Source organism: Culex quinquefasciatus, chromosome 1 (genome assembly GCF_015732765.1).
Source record: "Culex quinquefasciatus strain JHB chromosome 1, VPISU_Cqui_1.0_pri_paternal, whole genome shotgun sequence".
Classification (NCBI taxonomy): domain Eukaryota; kingdom Metazoa; phylum Arthropoda; class Insecta; order Diptera; family Culicidae; genus Culex; species Culex quinquefasciatus.
In genome coordinates this window covers 83,588,505-83,606,723 of record NC_051861.1, presented here as the reverse complement: position 1 = coordinate 83,606,723, position 18,219 = coordinate 83,588,505, and the positions used below count along the sequence as shown (strand labels likewise).

General features: G+C 43.9%; 3 protein-coding genes across 8 annotated transcripts in view; 1 reads left to right on the top strand and 2 right to left on the bottom strand.

Annotated features, from left to right (window-relative positions):
- LOC6040802 (protein toll) overlaps window positions 1–4,898 on the top strand; it is a 41,244-nt gene extending 36,346 nt beyond the window's left edge. The window contains 3 exon segments of the mRNA XM_038266672.1: window positions 449–1,892; window positions 1,894–3,384; window positions 3,454–4,898. Coding sequence (XP_038122600.1) covers window positions 603–1,892; window positions 1,894–3,384; window positions 3,454–4,023 — 3,351 coding nt within the window. The 5' untranslated portion in view covers window positions 449–602 and the 3' untranslated portion in view covers window positions 4,024–4,898.
- LOC6040797 (cation-independent mannose-6-phosphate receptor) overlaps window positions 1–18,219 on the bottom strand; it is a 209,579-nt gene that overhangs the window by 184,033 nt on the left and 7,327 nt on the right. For all 6 annotated transcript variants that reach the window (XR_005279066.1, XM_038266677.1, XM_038266675.1 and 3 more), the window contains exons 3-5: window positions 13,198–14,194; window positions 12,153–13,139; window positions 12,034–12,095 (exon numbers count right to left, since the gene is read on the bottom strand). Coding sequence is in view for 5 of the 6 variants with exons in the window: in XM_038266677.1 (XP_038122605.1) it covers window positions 12,034–12,095; window positions 12,153–13,139; window positions 13,198–14,194 (2,046 nt within the window). In the remaining variant the exon portion in view is untranslated. The remainder of the gene's footprint in view (window positions 1–12,033; window positions 12,096–12,152; window positions 13,140–13,197; window positions 14,195–18,219) is intronic.
- LOC6040798 (protein toll) lies at window positions 7,809–10,371 on the bottom strand. Its single transcript, XM_001850090.2, has one exon. It carries the CDS (start codon window positions 9,138–9,140, stop codon window positions 7,857–7,859), a length of 1,284 nt encoding a protein of 427 aa, XP_001850142.1. The 5' UTR covers window positions 9,141–10,371; the 3' UTR covers window positions 7,809–7,856.

Below are 18,219 nucleotides of genomic sequence, written 5' to 3'. Positions count from 1 at the left end.
CTTCTCGTGAGATCCCTTCGAGGACAGTAGGTAAAACGGGATTTCCCCGGCTAGGATTTTTGGCACCGTCCCGGGGGACTGTTTTACCTCGGGCTTTAAGATCCCAACCAGACCGTTCCAACCGTCGAGTCAGTTCTCGCCTGGCAACGGCAGCGGAAAGTTGTTGTAACAGTGCATTTTTTAAAGTGAAACACCCAAAACACGTGATCAGTTCTGAGAAAATGAGATTTGAATTCTGCTTCTAAAATAACGGTTAGTTTGAATTGAAAATTGATGGATTTGACAGTTGTGTTTCCAAAAAAGTGCAATAGATGTCGCTGATTTTTCAAGTTTTAAGTTCACTTGTCTGTGCTTCCAGCACAGATAGATAATATCTCAAAGCGAAAGCGCCATTGTTTCCAGCAGCTCGTTAACCAATTCTTTGTTTTTTTCTTTCTCTGTGTTGCAGATTTTATCCAAACCCACAACGACTATCGCGTGGAGATAGCATGCTGCTGCAAGTTTACAATTTATGCTAAAATTATCACAGAGCGGCAACGAAAGGCAGCGAAGCAGCGCATAACGACGAGATTTAGATCAGGAGAGTGACCTACAATCCAGCCATGGGACGACGACGGAGTTGGGGCGTCCAGCTGGTGGCTCTAGCGGCGGTGTTACTTACGCACAATTTGGCAACTTCATTTCCGCAGCACTACGACTACGTTATCGGGGAAGAGTTGGGACCGGGCGGGGGAAACGGGTTGGTGGCGGCCAAGCAGGGCTTCAAGTGCCCCGAAATGACGGCCATTAGCGAGTGCAGCTGCATGTACGCCAGCTCCGATTACGAGATTCAGTGTCCCGTGACTAATCCGGAAATTACAGTGAAAATCAAACCAGACAAGTACGCCCAGATCCAGTGCTATGACCGGCATGATTTTGGGGAGTTGCCCCAGCTAACGCTGGGTGACACCGAGCAGGTCAAAATCATTCACTGCACGTTACCGCCGCACATCTCAATTCGGCAGTACATCAACTTCCTTGGCGTGAAGCACATGAAGGAGTTCTGGTACCAAAACTACGGCAAAGACCTCGGAGTCCGGCTCGTCCGTCAGCACTTTGACGGCATGCAAGACCTGGAGAAGCTTTTCCTTAGCTCCGGCATCGAGGACATCCAACCGGACCTGTTCGCCAACCTGTCCAACCTGAAGTGGCTCGTCCTGCGAAGCAACCACGTCAAACTACTCCACAACGTTTTCGACAACCTGACCAACCTGACCGTCCTCGAACTCGGCGCCAACCAAATCACCGAACTCGAACCCGGCCTGCTGAAAAACCAACGCAAGCTCCTTCTCCTTAACCTGTGGCGCAACCAACTCCGCAACATCACCAAAGAATCCTTCCGCGGCGCCGAATCCCTCCAACAGCTCGACCTCTCCGTCAACTCCATGGAATCCCTCAACCCGGACGTCTTCGAGCTGCTCCCCAACCTGCTCGAGCTCAACCTCGGCTTCAACCGCTTCTCCACCCTGCCCGAGAACCTCCTCGCCGAAAACCGCAAGCTCAAAGACTTCAAGTTCATCAACAACCAGGTCCCGATGCGAACCCTCCCACCGAACTTCCTCGGCAACCTCCCCCAGCTCACCAAGGTCTTCCTGAACCGGTGCAACTTTGTCGAACTCCCGCCGTCCCTGTTCCGCGGATCCAGTGCCATTCTCGAGCTCGACCTCAGCTACAACCAGCTGAACGCTCTGCCGGAGCTGCTGCTGCGCGATCAACGCGACCTTCAAACGCTGAACCTGGCCTACAACGAGCTGGAAGTGCTGCCCGAGATGCTGCTGGAGAATACGTCCAAGCTGCTGACGCTGCGGCTGAGCTACAACCGGCTGCGCAATTTGACCAGTAACATCTTCGCCTTCGCTGAAACAGCTGACGGAGTTGCACCTGGGCAATAATATGCTGCACACGATCCACGTCAACACGTTTTCGCAGACGACGGCCCTGAAGCGGCTGGACATGCAGAACAACCAGCTGGCCTTCCACGATCTCAGCTTCGTCGTCGAGGAGCAGAACATCGCCGAAGGGGACGGAACGCCGTTCCAGTATCTGGAGTCGCTGCAGGTGCTGAACCTACGCAACAACAGCATCACTACTGTGTTCCGAGATTGGAACGTGCTGAACCTGAAGCTGAAGGATCTGGACCTGAGCTATAACAACATTTCCTCGCTGAACTACCACCGGTTCGAGTTTTTGTCCGAGTCGATTCGGGTTAACTTGAGCCATAACCGCATCTCGGAGATCGACCTGAGCGACATGGAGTCGATCATCGGGACGTCGTACAACAGCGACGCCTCGAAGATCTACGTGGACGTGAGTCACAACCCGCTGGACTGCAGCTGTATCTTCTTCTTCTTCGCCCAGTACCTGCAGAAAGAGATGAACGAAACAGTTTACAAGCGGATCGAGATCGACACGAGCAACCTGCAGTGCGCGGAACCGAAGGATCTCCGCGGAACTCCCGTCGGACAGGTCAAGTCCGAGGACGTTTTGTGTGAGCTGGACCGACCCGGAACTAGCATTCGTCGATGCCCTGTCGGCTGCAGCTGCTCTACCCGCCGCAAGGACTTTGCCGTCATCGTCAACGGAACCGGCCAGGGACTCGTCCAGATTCCGGAACTTCCGCTGCCCCAATCGTTCGGATTCCGCTTCATCGAGCTGCACATGGACCACAACAACATCACGGAACTGCCAACGGACGCCCTCCCCGGCTATTCCAGCGTTGCCAAGCTGTACGTTGCCAACAACGCCATTTCCGAGCTTCTTCCGGAGAATCTCCCAGCTAGCTTGCGCATCCTAGACCTGACCCACAACCGCCTGACCAGCCTGAACGAATCCGTCGTGGAAGCGCTCAACAGCAGCAAGCAGCTGACGAACCTCAAACTGTCCGGCAATCAGTGGCGCTGCGACTGCACAACCTCGGAAATGCTCCGCTTTGTGCGCAACAGCTTCCGCAAGGTGTCGGACATCTCCCAGGTGGCCTGCAACGACGGAACCTCGATCGAAGCCATCCAGATCGGAGATCTGTGCAACGAAAACCTCAACACGTACATCACGCTCAGCATCATCCTGTCGATCCTGGGACTGCTGATCGGACTGCTCACCGTGCTGTTCTACACGTACCACATGGAGATCAAGGTGTGGATGTTCACGCACAACGTGTTCGTGTGGCTCGTCACCGAGGAGGAGCTGGACAAGGACAAGATGTACGACGCGTTCATCTCGTACTCGCACAAGGACGAGGACTTTATCACCGACCACCTGATTCCGACGCTCGAGAAGGAGCCGATGAACTTCAAGACGTGCTGGCACGTACGCGACTTTATGCCCGGCGAGCTGATCCCGACGCAGGTAAGATAATACAATGAAGTCCCGTAAATTGAACAGAAACTAATCCATCTCTCCCCCTCCCATCCACAGATCATCAAATCCGTCGAGGAGTCCCGCCGCACGATCGTCGTTCTGTCCAGCAACTTCCTCCAGTCCGAGTGGGCCAAGATGGAGTTCCGCACCGCCCACATCAACTCCATGTCCGAGAAGCGCGTCCGCGTGATCATCATCATCTACGGTGACATCGGCGACATCGAGAACCTGGACTCCGAGCTGAAGGCCTACCTCAAGATGAACACCTACGTCAAGTGGGGCGATCCGTGGTTCTGGGACAAGCTGCGCTACGCCATGCCCCATCCCCCGACCGTCAAGGGACTGAAGCGATCCGGCCTGATCAAGAACCACATCCGCAGCTCCGTCGACGACAAGCTAGAGCTGATCAAACCCGTCCCCGTTACCCCACCCCCACTGACCACGCCCCCCGCGGAAATGAACGGCTCGCTAAGCCCCGCCCCCTTCATAATCTCGAACGGAAAATCGCTCATGAACGGAAACGGCTATCACCACGCCGGAAACGGACACCTGCTGAATGGCCACGCCAACGGACACGTGAACGGCGCTTACGTCATCAACAGCAACGCCAAGCAGAGTGACGTGTAGAAGGATCAAAGACTGAACGCCGCGTGAGATTAGGAAGCCCCGCCCCCTTCACATTAAAAAACCAACAAACAATCTCGACACCTTTAAATTGTGATAAAGACAGACAAAACAAAAGCACGCGTAGCTGAATCTCCCCATCCCCTAATACTAACCCTAAAACTGAGTGCGGAATATATCATTAGCGCAAATCGGCAAAGAAAAAAAGTCATTTGTACAAAACGATATTGTAGTCTAAGATCTCGAGACAGAACGTTAAGAATCTTATGTGGCAAGATTCTATTACGGTGACTGAAAAACACAAATTCACGCAAAAAAAAACAAATGAACACTTAGAGCTTCAGCAAAAAAAAAAAAAAAACATGAGAACGAATCCAAATTACTTACGATAAAGCCTTTTGTACATAGAGACTTATTTATTATTAGTGTCTTTTTTGTAGGTAGCATTAAGACACGTAAACAACACACTCGAATAAGCAATCTTTGTTTAAATACCTTACACTATACTCGTCGTAAACGTTAAGCTAAGTTAAAAAAAACTACTATTTGTTTTATAACTCTTGAATGAATTCGTTGTTTTTCCAACTAAAAAATCAGCAAATTTTGCTAAAATGTGTACCCTTCCCCACTAAATTTAAGAAAAATTGTGCAAGCGATTGTTAGTTTTTTTTCTATTCTTATTTGTAAACAATTGTAAAAGATAACGAAAACCGGTAGCGTTAAGTAGTTTGTTAAAAAGAAACGACGACACAGCAAGTGTATCTGAATCTATCCCAAAAAATAATAGCAATATATGGAGATCACATTGTGAGACAACTTAAAAAAAGAAGAGTACGAATGAAACTATGGATGAAATAAATATGTAAATTTTTAAATGACTCAAGTGTTTTCAATTGCGGTTCACAGTCCCTGAATTATCTTTACCACTTCACTCCAATTAAAAAAAATATCCGAAACGTTATTCCCTTTCTCACCGCACTGAGATAAGGGTAAAATCGAAGAAAGGTACTTAGAAATTAGCTTCGTAGCCACACCTTCACGTACGAAAATTTCCACGCAAATTGAAAAAAATAACGTAACACGCTCGGAAAGAGCCTCTTCGGATAAATATAATACTTGTACTGAAAAAAACAATCATTTTGCAACTTCATCATGCAACGCAAAAAAAAGAGGCAAACAAAAATAACCGCTTTCGAACTTTTCAAAGAAAATAAACCTCATTTATCTACGTTTGACGTTACACCTGCGAGCGTCCACTTAACTCCCGGTGGTTTATCACTTTTTCGTTAGACATTTTTAAAAGTTTGTACCCTGTTGATTTGACTGTCGAGCTGTCACTTTTACACGGCGCTCACATACACTATAAAGCTATCTAAGCCCCATCTCACTCACACTAGCTTACCATTTGTTTTTACTGGCGGGTACAAATTTTAACCCTAAAAACTCTTCGTGTACAAACACTTAATACATGCGCACGTAGATAACTCTATCAAAGCAAACGTTGGATAGTGTGCGTGAGCTCCGTGTAAAGAGGGTGTCAACGGGAGCGTTCTTTTATTACGCAACGCACAAATTTGTATTTGTTACGGGCCTTGACCGATCTTATGCACCAGGTTCCCGACGAACACGCACTGCCCTTACACCTACATCGCACCCTTGTTCGGAGTCGGTACGAGCAACACGCTAGAACACGCTTTGAGTGTTCGTGCCAGACATTCACACATTTCCGGTTACGCATTTGAACTCGTTCCGGAAGCGGTACAGTGTTTTGGGTTTGATGTAAGTATAAGAGCCTAAACATTTATGTATAGTGTGCATTCCCTAATCTTAGTCGTGTTTATCTGTTTCTATTTCTTCTGTCAAGGTGTTTTGTTACATTTTTTTTGGACCTAAGCATGTTGTTCAAAAGTTTACCAAAAGTACAATAATGATAAGTGTATGACTTTGATGATTCAAACTATTGAGTAAAGACTCGAACCTCACTTGTTAGAAGAAAAGGGTGAAGATTGAAAACAATAGACAGTAAAGGAGAATATACTTTCAATCAATAGTAAGAGAATCATAATTGTATGTTGAAGAATAAAAAAAGTGCTACAAATTTTAATGTTATATACTAACGGATGCGCTAAGATCTGGCCTACACGCCATTGATGTTGAAAATAAACGCTTCAGTGGCCAATATGCCTCAAAAAGCGAAATTTTTCGCAATTCGCAATTCGCAATTTTCAGTGTAAGAACGGGCCTTGACCGATCTTATGCACCAGGTTCCCGACGAACACGCACTGCCCTTACACCTACATCTCACCCTTGCTCTGAGTCAGTACGAGCAGCACGCTAGAACACGCTTTGAGTGTTCGTGCCAGGCATGCACACCTTCTTTTCCGGTTACGCATTTTAACTCGGCCGGGGGTGGTACATTACGTAGGGTTTGATGTAAGTATAAGCGCCTAACCATTTATAGTGTGCCTATCAATTTTCATTAAAGCAAAAACTGTTTTATTTTTAGTTTGAATTCAAAAACTAATTGTTATTTAGTGTGTATTGTTTTCTCCTGAAATCTCCCTATTGTTGAGTTGTGTTTATCTGTTGCTATTTCTTTTGTCGCGGTGTTGTGTTACAATATTTTGGTCCTAAGCATTTTAGAAAAGTTTTTCAAAAGTACAGTAGTAATATTTGTGTTAATCCTTTAATCATTCCATAAATTGAGTAAGGGCTCGAACCTCACTTGCTTACGAAAAAGGTGAAGTTTCAAAACAATGGACAGTGAAGGAAATATACTATGTAGTAAAAGGAAGATAGTAATTTCTGAAGTAGATATAGAAATTAACAATAGTTAATAAAAAGAGGTAACAAACAAGCTTAGATTGTATTGAGGGCAATTTACAGGGAAGATGAGAAATTATTCAAATAGATAAATAAAGAAAAGGCACATGATAAACAAAATTGACATCGCTGCCAAATTAAGGGAAAGCAGACAGTTTTTACAGCAACATCAATTGGTAAAATAGAGTGGAAAAGCGTTGAGAAATAAGAGAATCAAATAAGTAAAATCGAAATTAAATGGAGGATAGTAAACAGAAGCCGTTTTAGAAAATCAGTGAAAACAAAATAAACAGAAGATAGCTGATAGCTGAAATGGAAAGAAGAGAAACCCCGTTCTGCGATGCTCAGGTACATCCACAGCAGTTGACTCAACATACTGCGAATCAAAACAATACCGTCTGCAATCACAAATTACTTCCCTTTCCCACATTGTCGCGCCCTTTCTTTTAGCCGTCTCTACTCTGACCCTCGCTGGTCAAAGGTTTACGAGTCGTTTCCACAGGCCACCAGCTAGGTTACACCTTGTCATCATGATGACTAAACCAAGCCAACGTGGAGGTAAGAAAATAGGACACTTGCAAGGAACCAGAGCCATGCTGTTTTGTTCAAACAGCACTACGGATGTAGTTGGGCTCCTTCCGGGAAGTTCCTCGCCTAGGTGTGTCAACCGACGAGTATCATCAGTATCATGCACCCTTGGCCTGCAAAAAAAAAAAAAAAAGCGAAATTTTTGAAAAAAAATCTTTTTTGCGGGTTAAATCCCATTGAAAATTCAAATTCAAAGCGCCAGCTCCTGTTACGTCCAATCAAGCTCATATTTTGGATTTGGTCTCAATACGTCCACCGGAACAAACCCTTGAATGCCCGCCAAAAAGTCATTTTTGTTACATCCTAATTGATATGCCCTTATGATTTTTTTTCTGATTCAGTGAATGGGAGTGGATTAAATAGAGTAACACATTATATTTAGGATACATTTAAATCTTATTCAAAGACTTATTAACTCTAAAATTTCACAGCACAACATCCGCCAACCGTTTCGCCTCCCTCGCCCGGTTCTTCTCCCGCAGCAGTTCCGTCTGTTTGCGCGTTCTCTCGCTCTGTTCCCGCCGGTGCTTCCTCATCAGCGCGGCACTGCGATGGGGCATCGCATAGAGCAATTTTTGCCACAGAAACGGGTCGTCCCGCTCGAGCAGAGTCTTGCTGCGCAGTGACGTTCGCAGTTCGTCAAACTTTTCCACGTCCTCGGCGAGGATCACGATCAGGCGAGACCGGGTGAGGGCGGACTCGAACGTTGTCCGGAAGCTCGTAAGCGTCCACTGGGACTGGAGGTACTGCTTGGTGATGTAGATGATGGTGCGGCGCGAGCTTCGGATGGCCTGCTCGAACTGCTCGGTTGGGATTGGATCGCCGGGGATGAAGTTTTGCGTGAGGATGCTGCACAGCTTGTAGGAATGGGGGGCTTTCTCGAGCGTTGGGATGAGCTCGTTGACGATAAACTGGTCGTTCCGGTGGGAGTAGGAGATGAAGGCGTCGAAGGGAAGCAGGGCGGCATCGGGTTCCTCGTGGCTAACGAATCCGAGGCAGATTTGCAGTGAGAAAAGCCGGACTTTGATGGAGTGACGGTGCCGGATGTACAGGGCGGAGAAGGTGATGGTTAGGGTGAACAGGACGGATCCTAGTACCATCAGGAACATGACCTTGGTTATGCACGATCGGTTGAGGTCGATGAGGCGTTGACCGGAGGTGCAGGTTGGGACGCGGAACTGCTTGAACTTTGTGCCCAGACGAACCATCTGCTTTGCTAGATGGCATTCACAAGGCCAAGAGTTGTTTATCAGGACAATCTCACGAAGAGTTTTGGTTTTGAGGGCATGGTCCACGAAAGTATCTTCAAGTTGGTGTAGCTTGTTGTAGGTCATGGATACGAAGGACAAATTTACATGTAAACTAGCAACATTCAAAGCATCAATCTCATTACCATCGAGTAAGAGTTTATTGATCAGTCCAAATCCTAGATTATCTTCAACTGCTGGAATGACCCGTATTGAGTTGTTACGGACATCCAGCGTAACGGATGATGAGTTGAGCGATATCTCTCTGGAAATCAACGGAACTTCCTCAAGTAAACTATTTGAGCAATCTATAGTAAGATTTCGTCTGGTTTGATCAATCCGGCAACTGCGACACTCCTTCGGACACAATTCACTCCAGTAGTTGGTAGCATTTTCGTTCAGTCTCTCTCCACTCACGAAGATTCCAACCCAAAACAAAACAATCGACCAGAACAGCTTCATTCTCGCGCGCACGGGATGAATCACTCTAACCGACGACGCCGGAATTGACACGGAAGGTTATCGCGATGCTGTGGCTGTCGATGCACTGAGTTCTCGAAACGTGCTGCACGGGTGATGCATCCCGAAGTGCCGGTACGTGCTTCGCGATTTGTTTATAGTAATTTGATTGATGTGGGTTTTCTGAATCACTGATAACAGGTGGAATGTCTCGGTAAGTGTGAGTTTTGTTCTTCTTTTGTCAGTACAGTTTGGATGTTGAGCGAATTGTGGCGCCATTACCACGGAAATTAATGTTCGTGGCATTTTTGGTACCAGATGTCCCATGGCAGAGGGTTCGGAGGAAGCAAAATTTCTCAGCATTGGGGGCTGTAGATTAGGGTGTTCCAAATCCGCGAGTCCGAAGGCTTGATTGTTGAGGCAATTATACTTGATTGTTGAGGCAACGAAACATCATAGCGCTTAAATTAACGTCGTAGGTCTGACCACTTAAAATTAGAACATCGTTATCCCAAGTAATCACATGGACGAATATTTGTAAAATTGTTTAATGCCCTAATTGATTTATATTGTATGATTTTAACAAAATGTTATTCGTTTAATTTTTGCATTAAAAAAATATTAATTTCAAAAAAACGGGGTGACATGGCTGGAATTTGAATTTATTGTTCAAAAATTATAGATATTTTGTAAACATGTATTGCCACAAAACCACGATTTTTTAAATGTATTTTTTAAATTGTGTTTTTGAAAATAGTTTCGACGAAATCGTTATTTTAAAAACTTCGATAATCACTGTGATTCTAACAAATTTACCGTTTTCAATAAGATATTTTGGGCCTACTAAGCAGATCGCATTTTTAATTTGATGCATTCTCAAGTTATACATGAATAAGTTGTTTTTTTAATGCTTTAGCTCGTACATTATCAACATTTTGATAAAAAATACCTTATATCGCTGTAAAAGCACGAACAATTAAAACACTTTTTGCCCCTATTTTGGGAATATTGCTCCTATCATACGTGCATATTTTCGGACTACCTTCTGATTGGTTGAAATCTCCAAGCACGTGGCGATTTTTTTTGACGTACGGTTCAGCCCCAGCTCGTACAGTTCAGCTCCAAAAAGTACGGTCATAGCCATAGTCTTCACATTTTAATGAAAAAATTGTTTTAAAATGCATTTTACACTAGTTCTTCAGTTGTTTTGCAATCATTAGTTTTCAAAAAATCTAAGATCTGACAAAAACAAAAATTGTATCGAAAAAAAAGATTTTGCATCGAAAATTTTCAAAAAATCTTAAGATATTTTTATAAACCCAAATATGCTAAAAATGATTTTAAACGCAGGAGAATGTATTTTAATTTGATTTCAGCTGGTTGCACTTGAATTTTCATTGAAATTGTGAAGTTTATTGTAAAAATATTTTTTTGCCCCCTGATTTTTCGGGCCAATTTTGAAGGGGGGGGGGGACAATTTTAAAAATTTAAAATTTAAGAATATTTGAAATGTTGAAACTTTAAAATTTAAGAATATTTGAAATGTAGAAAATTTAAAATGCAGCTACAGTTGAATGGTTACGGTGTTCGCTTTGTAAGCGAATGGTTCTGGGTTCGATTCCCATCTGCTCCTATCGAGAAAGTTAAGGACATAGAATTACTTGAAATGCTGAATGTGAACGAAAAATCAAAGTTGCTGGAGGCGGGGATCGAACCCCCGTTCTTTGGATTGATAAGCAAAAATGCTGTCCACTAGGCCATGGCGACTTGGTGAGCTCAGACTGGAGAGGAATACTGTTACAACCAACCCGAAACGCCTTTCGAGGTGTATCCTAGGGTTCTACCTCTCCTACTAACATTGAGTCCAAAACCTCCCTACAAACATCTATACCACAAAGGTGACGTAGGGGTCCTTGCGCACTTTAGATAGGTGTTTACCAACGATCCTTCCCATCCCTGAGGATAGCTCCCGGTCAGGACCCCCTTATGCCCTGGGTAGTATTACACACTCATCAAAAGATGAAGACATGGTATCTCCCGTGTTGGATTGTTGTTCCGGATGAGGGTCTAATAGCGTTGTGGAGCCTTCCGTTGGTGAGGCATCCTCCAAATGCTAATGCTAATGCTAATGTAGAAAAATTAGAATTTTAGGATTTAAGAACTTTAAAATTCTGTAATTTTAGAATCCTGGAATTTCAGAATGTTAGAATTTTTTAATTTTAGAATTTTAGAATTTTAAAATTTCAGAATTTTAAAATTTTAGAATTTTAGAATTTTAGAATTTTAGAATTTTAGAATTTTAGAATTTTAGAATTTTAGAATTTTAGAATTTTAGAATTTTAGAATTTTAGAATTTTAGAATTTTAGAATTTTAGAATTTTAGAATTTTAGAATTTTAGAATTTTAGAATTTTAGAATTTTAGAATTTTAAAATTTAAGAATTTTAGAATGTTAGAATTTTAGAATTTTAGAATTTTAGAATTTTAAAATTTTAGAATTTTAGAATTTTAGAATTTTAGAATTTTAGAATTTTAGAATTTTAGAATTTTAGAATTTTAGAATTTTAGAATTTTAGAATTTTAGAATTTTAGAATTTTAGAATTTTAGAATTTTAGAATTTTAGAATTTTAGAATTTTAGAATTTTAGAATTTTAGAATTTTAGAATTTTAGAATTTTAGAATTTTAGAATTTTAGAATTTTAGAATTTTAAAATTTTAGAATTTTAGAATTTTAGAATTTTAGAATTTTAGAATTTTATCTGTCACTATTGAATTAATTTGTCAATCGAAATCTAAACCTTACAATTCTGAGACGGCAGTGGGTTAGGATGCTATCCGGCAATCTCCGGGTGAATAAATGTCCGTTTGTTCAACCAACCCACAAAAAATCACTTACCTCGTTTACTTCAAAGTTCTCGATCGCAGCACAGGCCACGTGTAGATTAACGTTGATGTTCCCTAAAACAAAACCAACCGTTACGTCCCGTTTTAAACCGATATTACCCATGAACTCACCTCCCGTCCCCTCACAGCTCGGATCCTTCGCCGTAAAGTGCACTTTTAGCGCTTGCTCCTTGTAATCGACCAGCGCCGTCAAATTCTTATCGCAAAGTTGGATTTTCCCGCGCTTCAGCTCCTCCGAAACGCTGCCCTTGCTCGGGCTGACCTGCAGTTCCCCGGAAGCGAAGATCTTCTGCAGCGTGATCGTAGCACCCGTTTCAGCGTTGAATACTTCACAGGCCTTTGGTCGGAACTCCGCCACCACACCCGGGCATATCACGTTCGTTGGCCACTCGAACCGGTAGTGGCAGTCGTGGAGGATTTCCTGCAGGATCGGGTTGCCGTGACCCGCTTTGGGCGCGCAGTAAAACTCGATCTCCGTCGACAGGTCGGTGGCGTTGTCCTGCGGACAGTGATCCCCGCGTAGGTACTTGAGGTGGGCACGATCGCCTACGACCACCAGCGATGCGTCCGGATAGCCGAGTGAGAGCTCGTTGGTTGGTGTTTTGTCTGTGGGGCGCTGCTCGGCCACACAGGCCGCGGAACCTCCGCGACATCCCAGGCCAAACTCCGAGAGGAGAGGGCGGCAAACGTTGAGGAAGAACTTTTGCTGCTTATTTTTGACGGCGGTTAGCGTGTCGTTGACATCGGCCAGATAGTTCCGTTGAGATGAAATCAGCGGAGTGAGGTCGAGTTCGCGGTCGTTCGACAGGTTCATCGCGGAGCAGGAAATGTTTCGCAAACAGGCCAGCTCCGTCTCAAGCTGTACGATCAGTTCACATCCGGTGTTCTCGACCACCTTCGGCGGAGGGGTGGTCTGGCCCTTGTCCGTTTCGCAGATGAATTCGATCTTGGTTGACCAGCGGACGTTGCTCGACTGGTTGCAGACGGCGCCGGATTCGTAGCGCAGGTATGGCGCACCGGTAATGTTGTACTGGAGATCGGCGTTGATGTTCCCCAGTGAAACTGTTTGGGAGTTGACCGAGGAGATCTCGCACGATCCTGGAAATATATTTTGAGATTAGTTTTGAAAATAGCAACGGAACCCAAATCAACTCACCCGGACACTGCGTATCCGACGTTTTACAAATAGCAAACTCGTACGTCCTGTTCGCCTCCACCAGCTTAATCTGCTTCCCAGCCAGCGAGCTCATGTTGAACACGAACCCACTGTTCGGGTCAACGACGGCACAAAACTCGCGCTTCTTGCAGGCTAACGACGTTCGCCACGTGAACAAATGCGTGCAGCCTTCCTTGCCCAGATATTCCGGCCCAAAATCCGTTGCCGCTTCGTCGCACTCGAAGAAGATCTTCGAGTTCTGGCACTTGTCCTCGGCGGAAGCGAGATTCATGACGAGTTTCCCCTCTTCAATTGTCGGATTGGCGTCCGTCTGTCCATAATCGTGGTACTTTTTCGTATAATCAGACTCGCTGTCATTCACGTGACAAACGCTGCTCCCAATCGGACACATGGTCATGTGGCCATAATGAACCGGTTTACAAGCGGTAACGGAAAAATGCGACCCATTCCGATCCGGAACTCGATGGTTTAGCTGACTCAGCGGAAGCAGGTTGAACACGTGACCGGAAGGATCCCGCACGGCACACTCATTCGCCCGCAACCTCTCCGGAAGTGGCGCGCAAGCGTGCTTCGTTCGCCAAAAGATAAAGTAATTGCACTGATCGTCCGAGTACGGCACCACACTCATCGGTTCCGGTTCCGGCGCGTAGCTGCACATCAGAATAATATCCAGCGAGTAGTTCTTCCCGTTCCTGCAGGCATCCCCGCCGCTAAAGTTAAAGTGCAACCGGCCATCGATCAGCTGCAGCGTAGATTCCCGGGCCAGCAGCACCTCAGATTTGTCCTGGCGCAGAAGACAGGCGGCACCGCCGGACACGCCGTTGCAGGGCCGCTTCAGGTGGTCGCACACGTCGAAGGTGAACGTTTCACCAATGTCCGATTTGATGTGGTGCACCAGGTCCGAGTCAAGCGTTGTGAGGTTGAAGGTGATGTTGTACAGCGGTTCCTGGACGAGGCAGTTTTTGCTGTTGAGGACCTGGAAGTAAGAGAAATTTTGGTGAGCCTTTTGAAAGATTTAATGGTGTTTGTTGGTAGAGGAATGGGAAAATGCGAATTTTAATAAATGCAATAACGAAATTTCTGATTTCAGGATTATTATCCAAAGTGCTATCACGAAAACCACTCAGAACGACACGTTGAGGTCGCTCGCTCGGTCTGTTGAGCATGTAGATTTACACTATAGGTGAATTTGCAGAAACGCTCGCACGGTTTATAAATCTTTTCAAATTTCAAGCATAATCAATCCGCCAATTAACATGAAATCAGAATAAGTTGCCCCGAACCCTCTTCGATTAACGTGAAACTTTGCTCTAACGGTAATTATGGTCCATGACATGTTAATATTTTCATATCTCGTGTCGTTGGGGCTGTACGCCGATTTCTGGATTTCTAGATTTTCACTAAGATACGTTTTTCAATGATTCCTAGCTCGAAACCGTAAAGAGATCAAAATTTTAGGGAAATAATCCGAATTTTTTTTATCAAAATAGCTTTAAATCCGCTTCCTTTTCCAGTTTGTACGCCTCCTTGCCCTAAAAAAATGTTACTAACAGGATATCGTACAATTACTATTTCTCGTTTTTTTTTATTCATAAATTATTTTTATAAGGTCCATTTAGGTGCTGCGGTTAGGTTAGGATCGAGGATCGGTTCAACATCTAATACATAATTTAAAAAAAAAAAAACAAAAAGAACTCATTACATTCCTTACTTTGTGCTTGCCATTTCATTAGGGCACATAACTTTTGTAGACAAGAGTGTGTCCCTTTTACACCTTATGTAAGCTGTCATTTGAGAGAAAGGGATACACTATTGTTTACAAAAGTGATGTGCCCTTTTGAAATGTTAGGCTCCACTTGGAGATCATGTCGAGCCAAACATTTCATTAGGGCACAAAACCAAAACGTAAACATTCGGGATCATTCCACTATTCCATTCATTAGTACACTCTCTACATGCCCTCTAAGATTCAGATTGATAGCAAACAATTTCCTATAGAAAAAATCACAAACACAAAATGGCACATAACAATGCACAGTGGGAAAAATCGAGGCAAAAAACGGACTTAATTAATGCCGGTCAATTAGAACTTTCAACCAAGATTGTTCTTATGTGAAAAAATCCGAGGAATCGATTGGTGATGGTGAGAATTCGCGGAAATTTGCGTGAGGCCCGTTTAACGTCTATTTACCTTATTTTTTGCTGCTAAATAAAAAAACTTCATCATCCCGGTACGAGAATCGAACTCACGACCTCTGGATTGGAAATCCAGCACGCCGTTAGTCGAAACCCATCTCCTACCGGTCAGTATTCCCAGTGAGCAGATTTACTCTTTGAAGGGATCTGACTATGCCGAGCCAGACAGGAATCAAACCCGCGCTTACAAGGCGAAACCCGTAATCTCACGGCCACGGAAGCTCGGCAAATATGTTGTTGAAATGTTCAATATTTTGACATAACTTTTTCTTAAGTGAAAAATTGCGAGGAATTGATTGGTGATAGTCAGAACCCGCGGAAAAGGTCGATTTACCCTTATTTTTTGCTGTTAATATAAGTTTTAAATTTGTTTGTGAAATTTTTAATATTTTGACAAAGCTCTTTCTGAAAATTCGCAAAATGTTCCATGAAAATTATTTCGATGGATAAGAAAAAGTTATGTCACCGCATTGAACATTTAAGCAACATATTTAGAACTTATAAAAACAGCTAAAAATAGAGTGAATTGACCTAAAACGGGCCTTACGCAAATTTCCGCGGATTGTCACCATTACCAATCGTCTTCTTGGAATTTTTCACATAAAAAAGTCTTGGTTGAAAGTTCTAATTGACCGGCATCAATTAAGTCCGTTTTTTGTCTCGATTTTTACCACTGTGCAGTGAGGTACTCCTCGATATTAGCTCCTGAAAAGTGCTAAAAAGTGCAAAAAATGCCTCACGGCAAGAAAAAGAGGCGGTCCTCACCAGCAGGATCTGCAGATTTGAAGAAGCTAAAGAATGCCGAAGCGCTACCAGTAAAGCCAGGCAGTTTGAGCAAGGACGCTCAAAGTTCGTCTGGAAACCAGTTTGCTACCCTCCCTGTGGACGCAAGCGAGAATGAAGAATTCGAACGAAGGGAAAAGTTGCCACCCATTTTTGTGAAAACATCGTCATCGGATTCGGTGCGAAAGTGGCTGACCGGGTTTATCAAATCTGGTGCTTTACGAGCTTCCATTCGCTTGTGTGCTGATGGACTCAAAATTCTGCTACCTGGCAGAAAGAATTACAACTACGTTCGGGATTTTCTGAATAACACAAAGATTGAATACTACAGCCATGACGATCCAGGTAAACGCCCCATGAAACAGGTCCGCCATGGCCTGAACGACATGGATATGAGTGTGTTGAAAGAAGTTGAACGTGGTCGAAGTCTTCAAGATGACGAGACACAACAAGGACATCAAGTATCGTGATCAACTGTACCTGGTTCATCTCGAGAAAGGATCGACAACGCCGTCTGAGCTGAAGGCAGTTCGGGCAATATTCAACATAATCGTGACTTGGGAACGTTATCGTCCAGTGCACCGTGACGTGACGCAATGTTCGAACTGCTTGCAGTTTGGACATGGTGGAAGGAACTGTTTCATCAAGAGTCGTTGTGCAACCTGCGGAGGTGAGCACAAAACACAAGCTTGCGAAACAATCAACGAGAACATCGAAGCGAAATGCTTCAATTGCGGCGGCGACCATTCTGCCAAGAATCGAAGCTGCCCAAAACGAGCTGAGCTTGCAAAAATTCGGCAGCAAGCGACGACGAGGCACCAACCAAATCGTCGCAAAACACCACCAACTTTCACGAACGTGGATTTTCCTGCTTTGACGTCGCCAGGAGCGGGATCTGCTCGAGTGGTTCCAAATCTGCAGCCATTGCCGTTGAATCAGCGGCCAAAAGTTGCAGAGAATAAAACACCTCCAGGCTTCAGTCAGCAACCGAGGGAAAACCAACCAGCATCAACGGATGAAGGCAGTAGTGACCTGTTTTCACCACAAGAACTTCTGAACATTTTCTTCCAGATGACAACAACTCTGCGTGGGTGCAAAACTCGTGCGGAACAAGTAAGAACGCTTGGAGCATTTATCTTAAAATACAGTTCGTAGTTTACTCGTTCTAATGATCTTGAATATTTCAAAGAATTTTTATTTTAGTTTTAAGTTAGGATTAGTTGTTAAAGTGATTTTTTTCTTTTTTACCCAAATGTATTCGATTAACTGCAAAAATGTAAAACAATTTGAAATAAATAAATGAATGTGAACAGTTAATAATAAAACGAAAAATTTAAATGAAATTTAATTATTAAAAGAAAGTTCAATAAAGACATATTAAATTCAAAAAAAAAACGAAGTTTTTGTTTCGCTGAGTGCACTGAAAGACACCAACATTGCAATCTCAAGTGTTTTTTCACGCGAGAGTCTCATGAAGCGATTCATGAAGCGATTGAGCAAGCCGCTGGCAGCCAGCGTGTCGTGTTCGCTCGCAAATGGTTGCGCGCTCCAGTCGGCAATGATTCGTTCGGCGATGAGTGAGTGAATTCTGATCTTTGAACAGGGAATCAGGACCCTGTGCTTATAATTTTGCGGAAGACACCAAATCGATCAGAAAATTCCTTCTAAAGATACAGATTTTGAATATGTAAGTACCATTTTGTATGGACAGCTGCCAAAATTGCATAAAGAGTTGTATGGGTTAACCAATGATACAAAATGACTTCTTCCCCCAAATAGTTAGATTTTTGTGACTTTAGAGCTCAATGGATTATGTTTACATAGGGGAACAGCATCTAATTCCAGCGTGCCTCTAATGTTGGCAGGTCAGAACTTTGACATTCAATTAAAGCTAATTAAAAGCGTTTTCAACTGAAATCGAGTGATAAATAGCTCAATAAGAAGTGAGCAAGTAAGTTTCTATCAAAAGTTATGCAAAATTAGTTGTTTAAATAGTGAAAATCAGCAAATTGGATGGAGTTA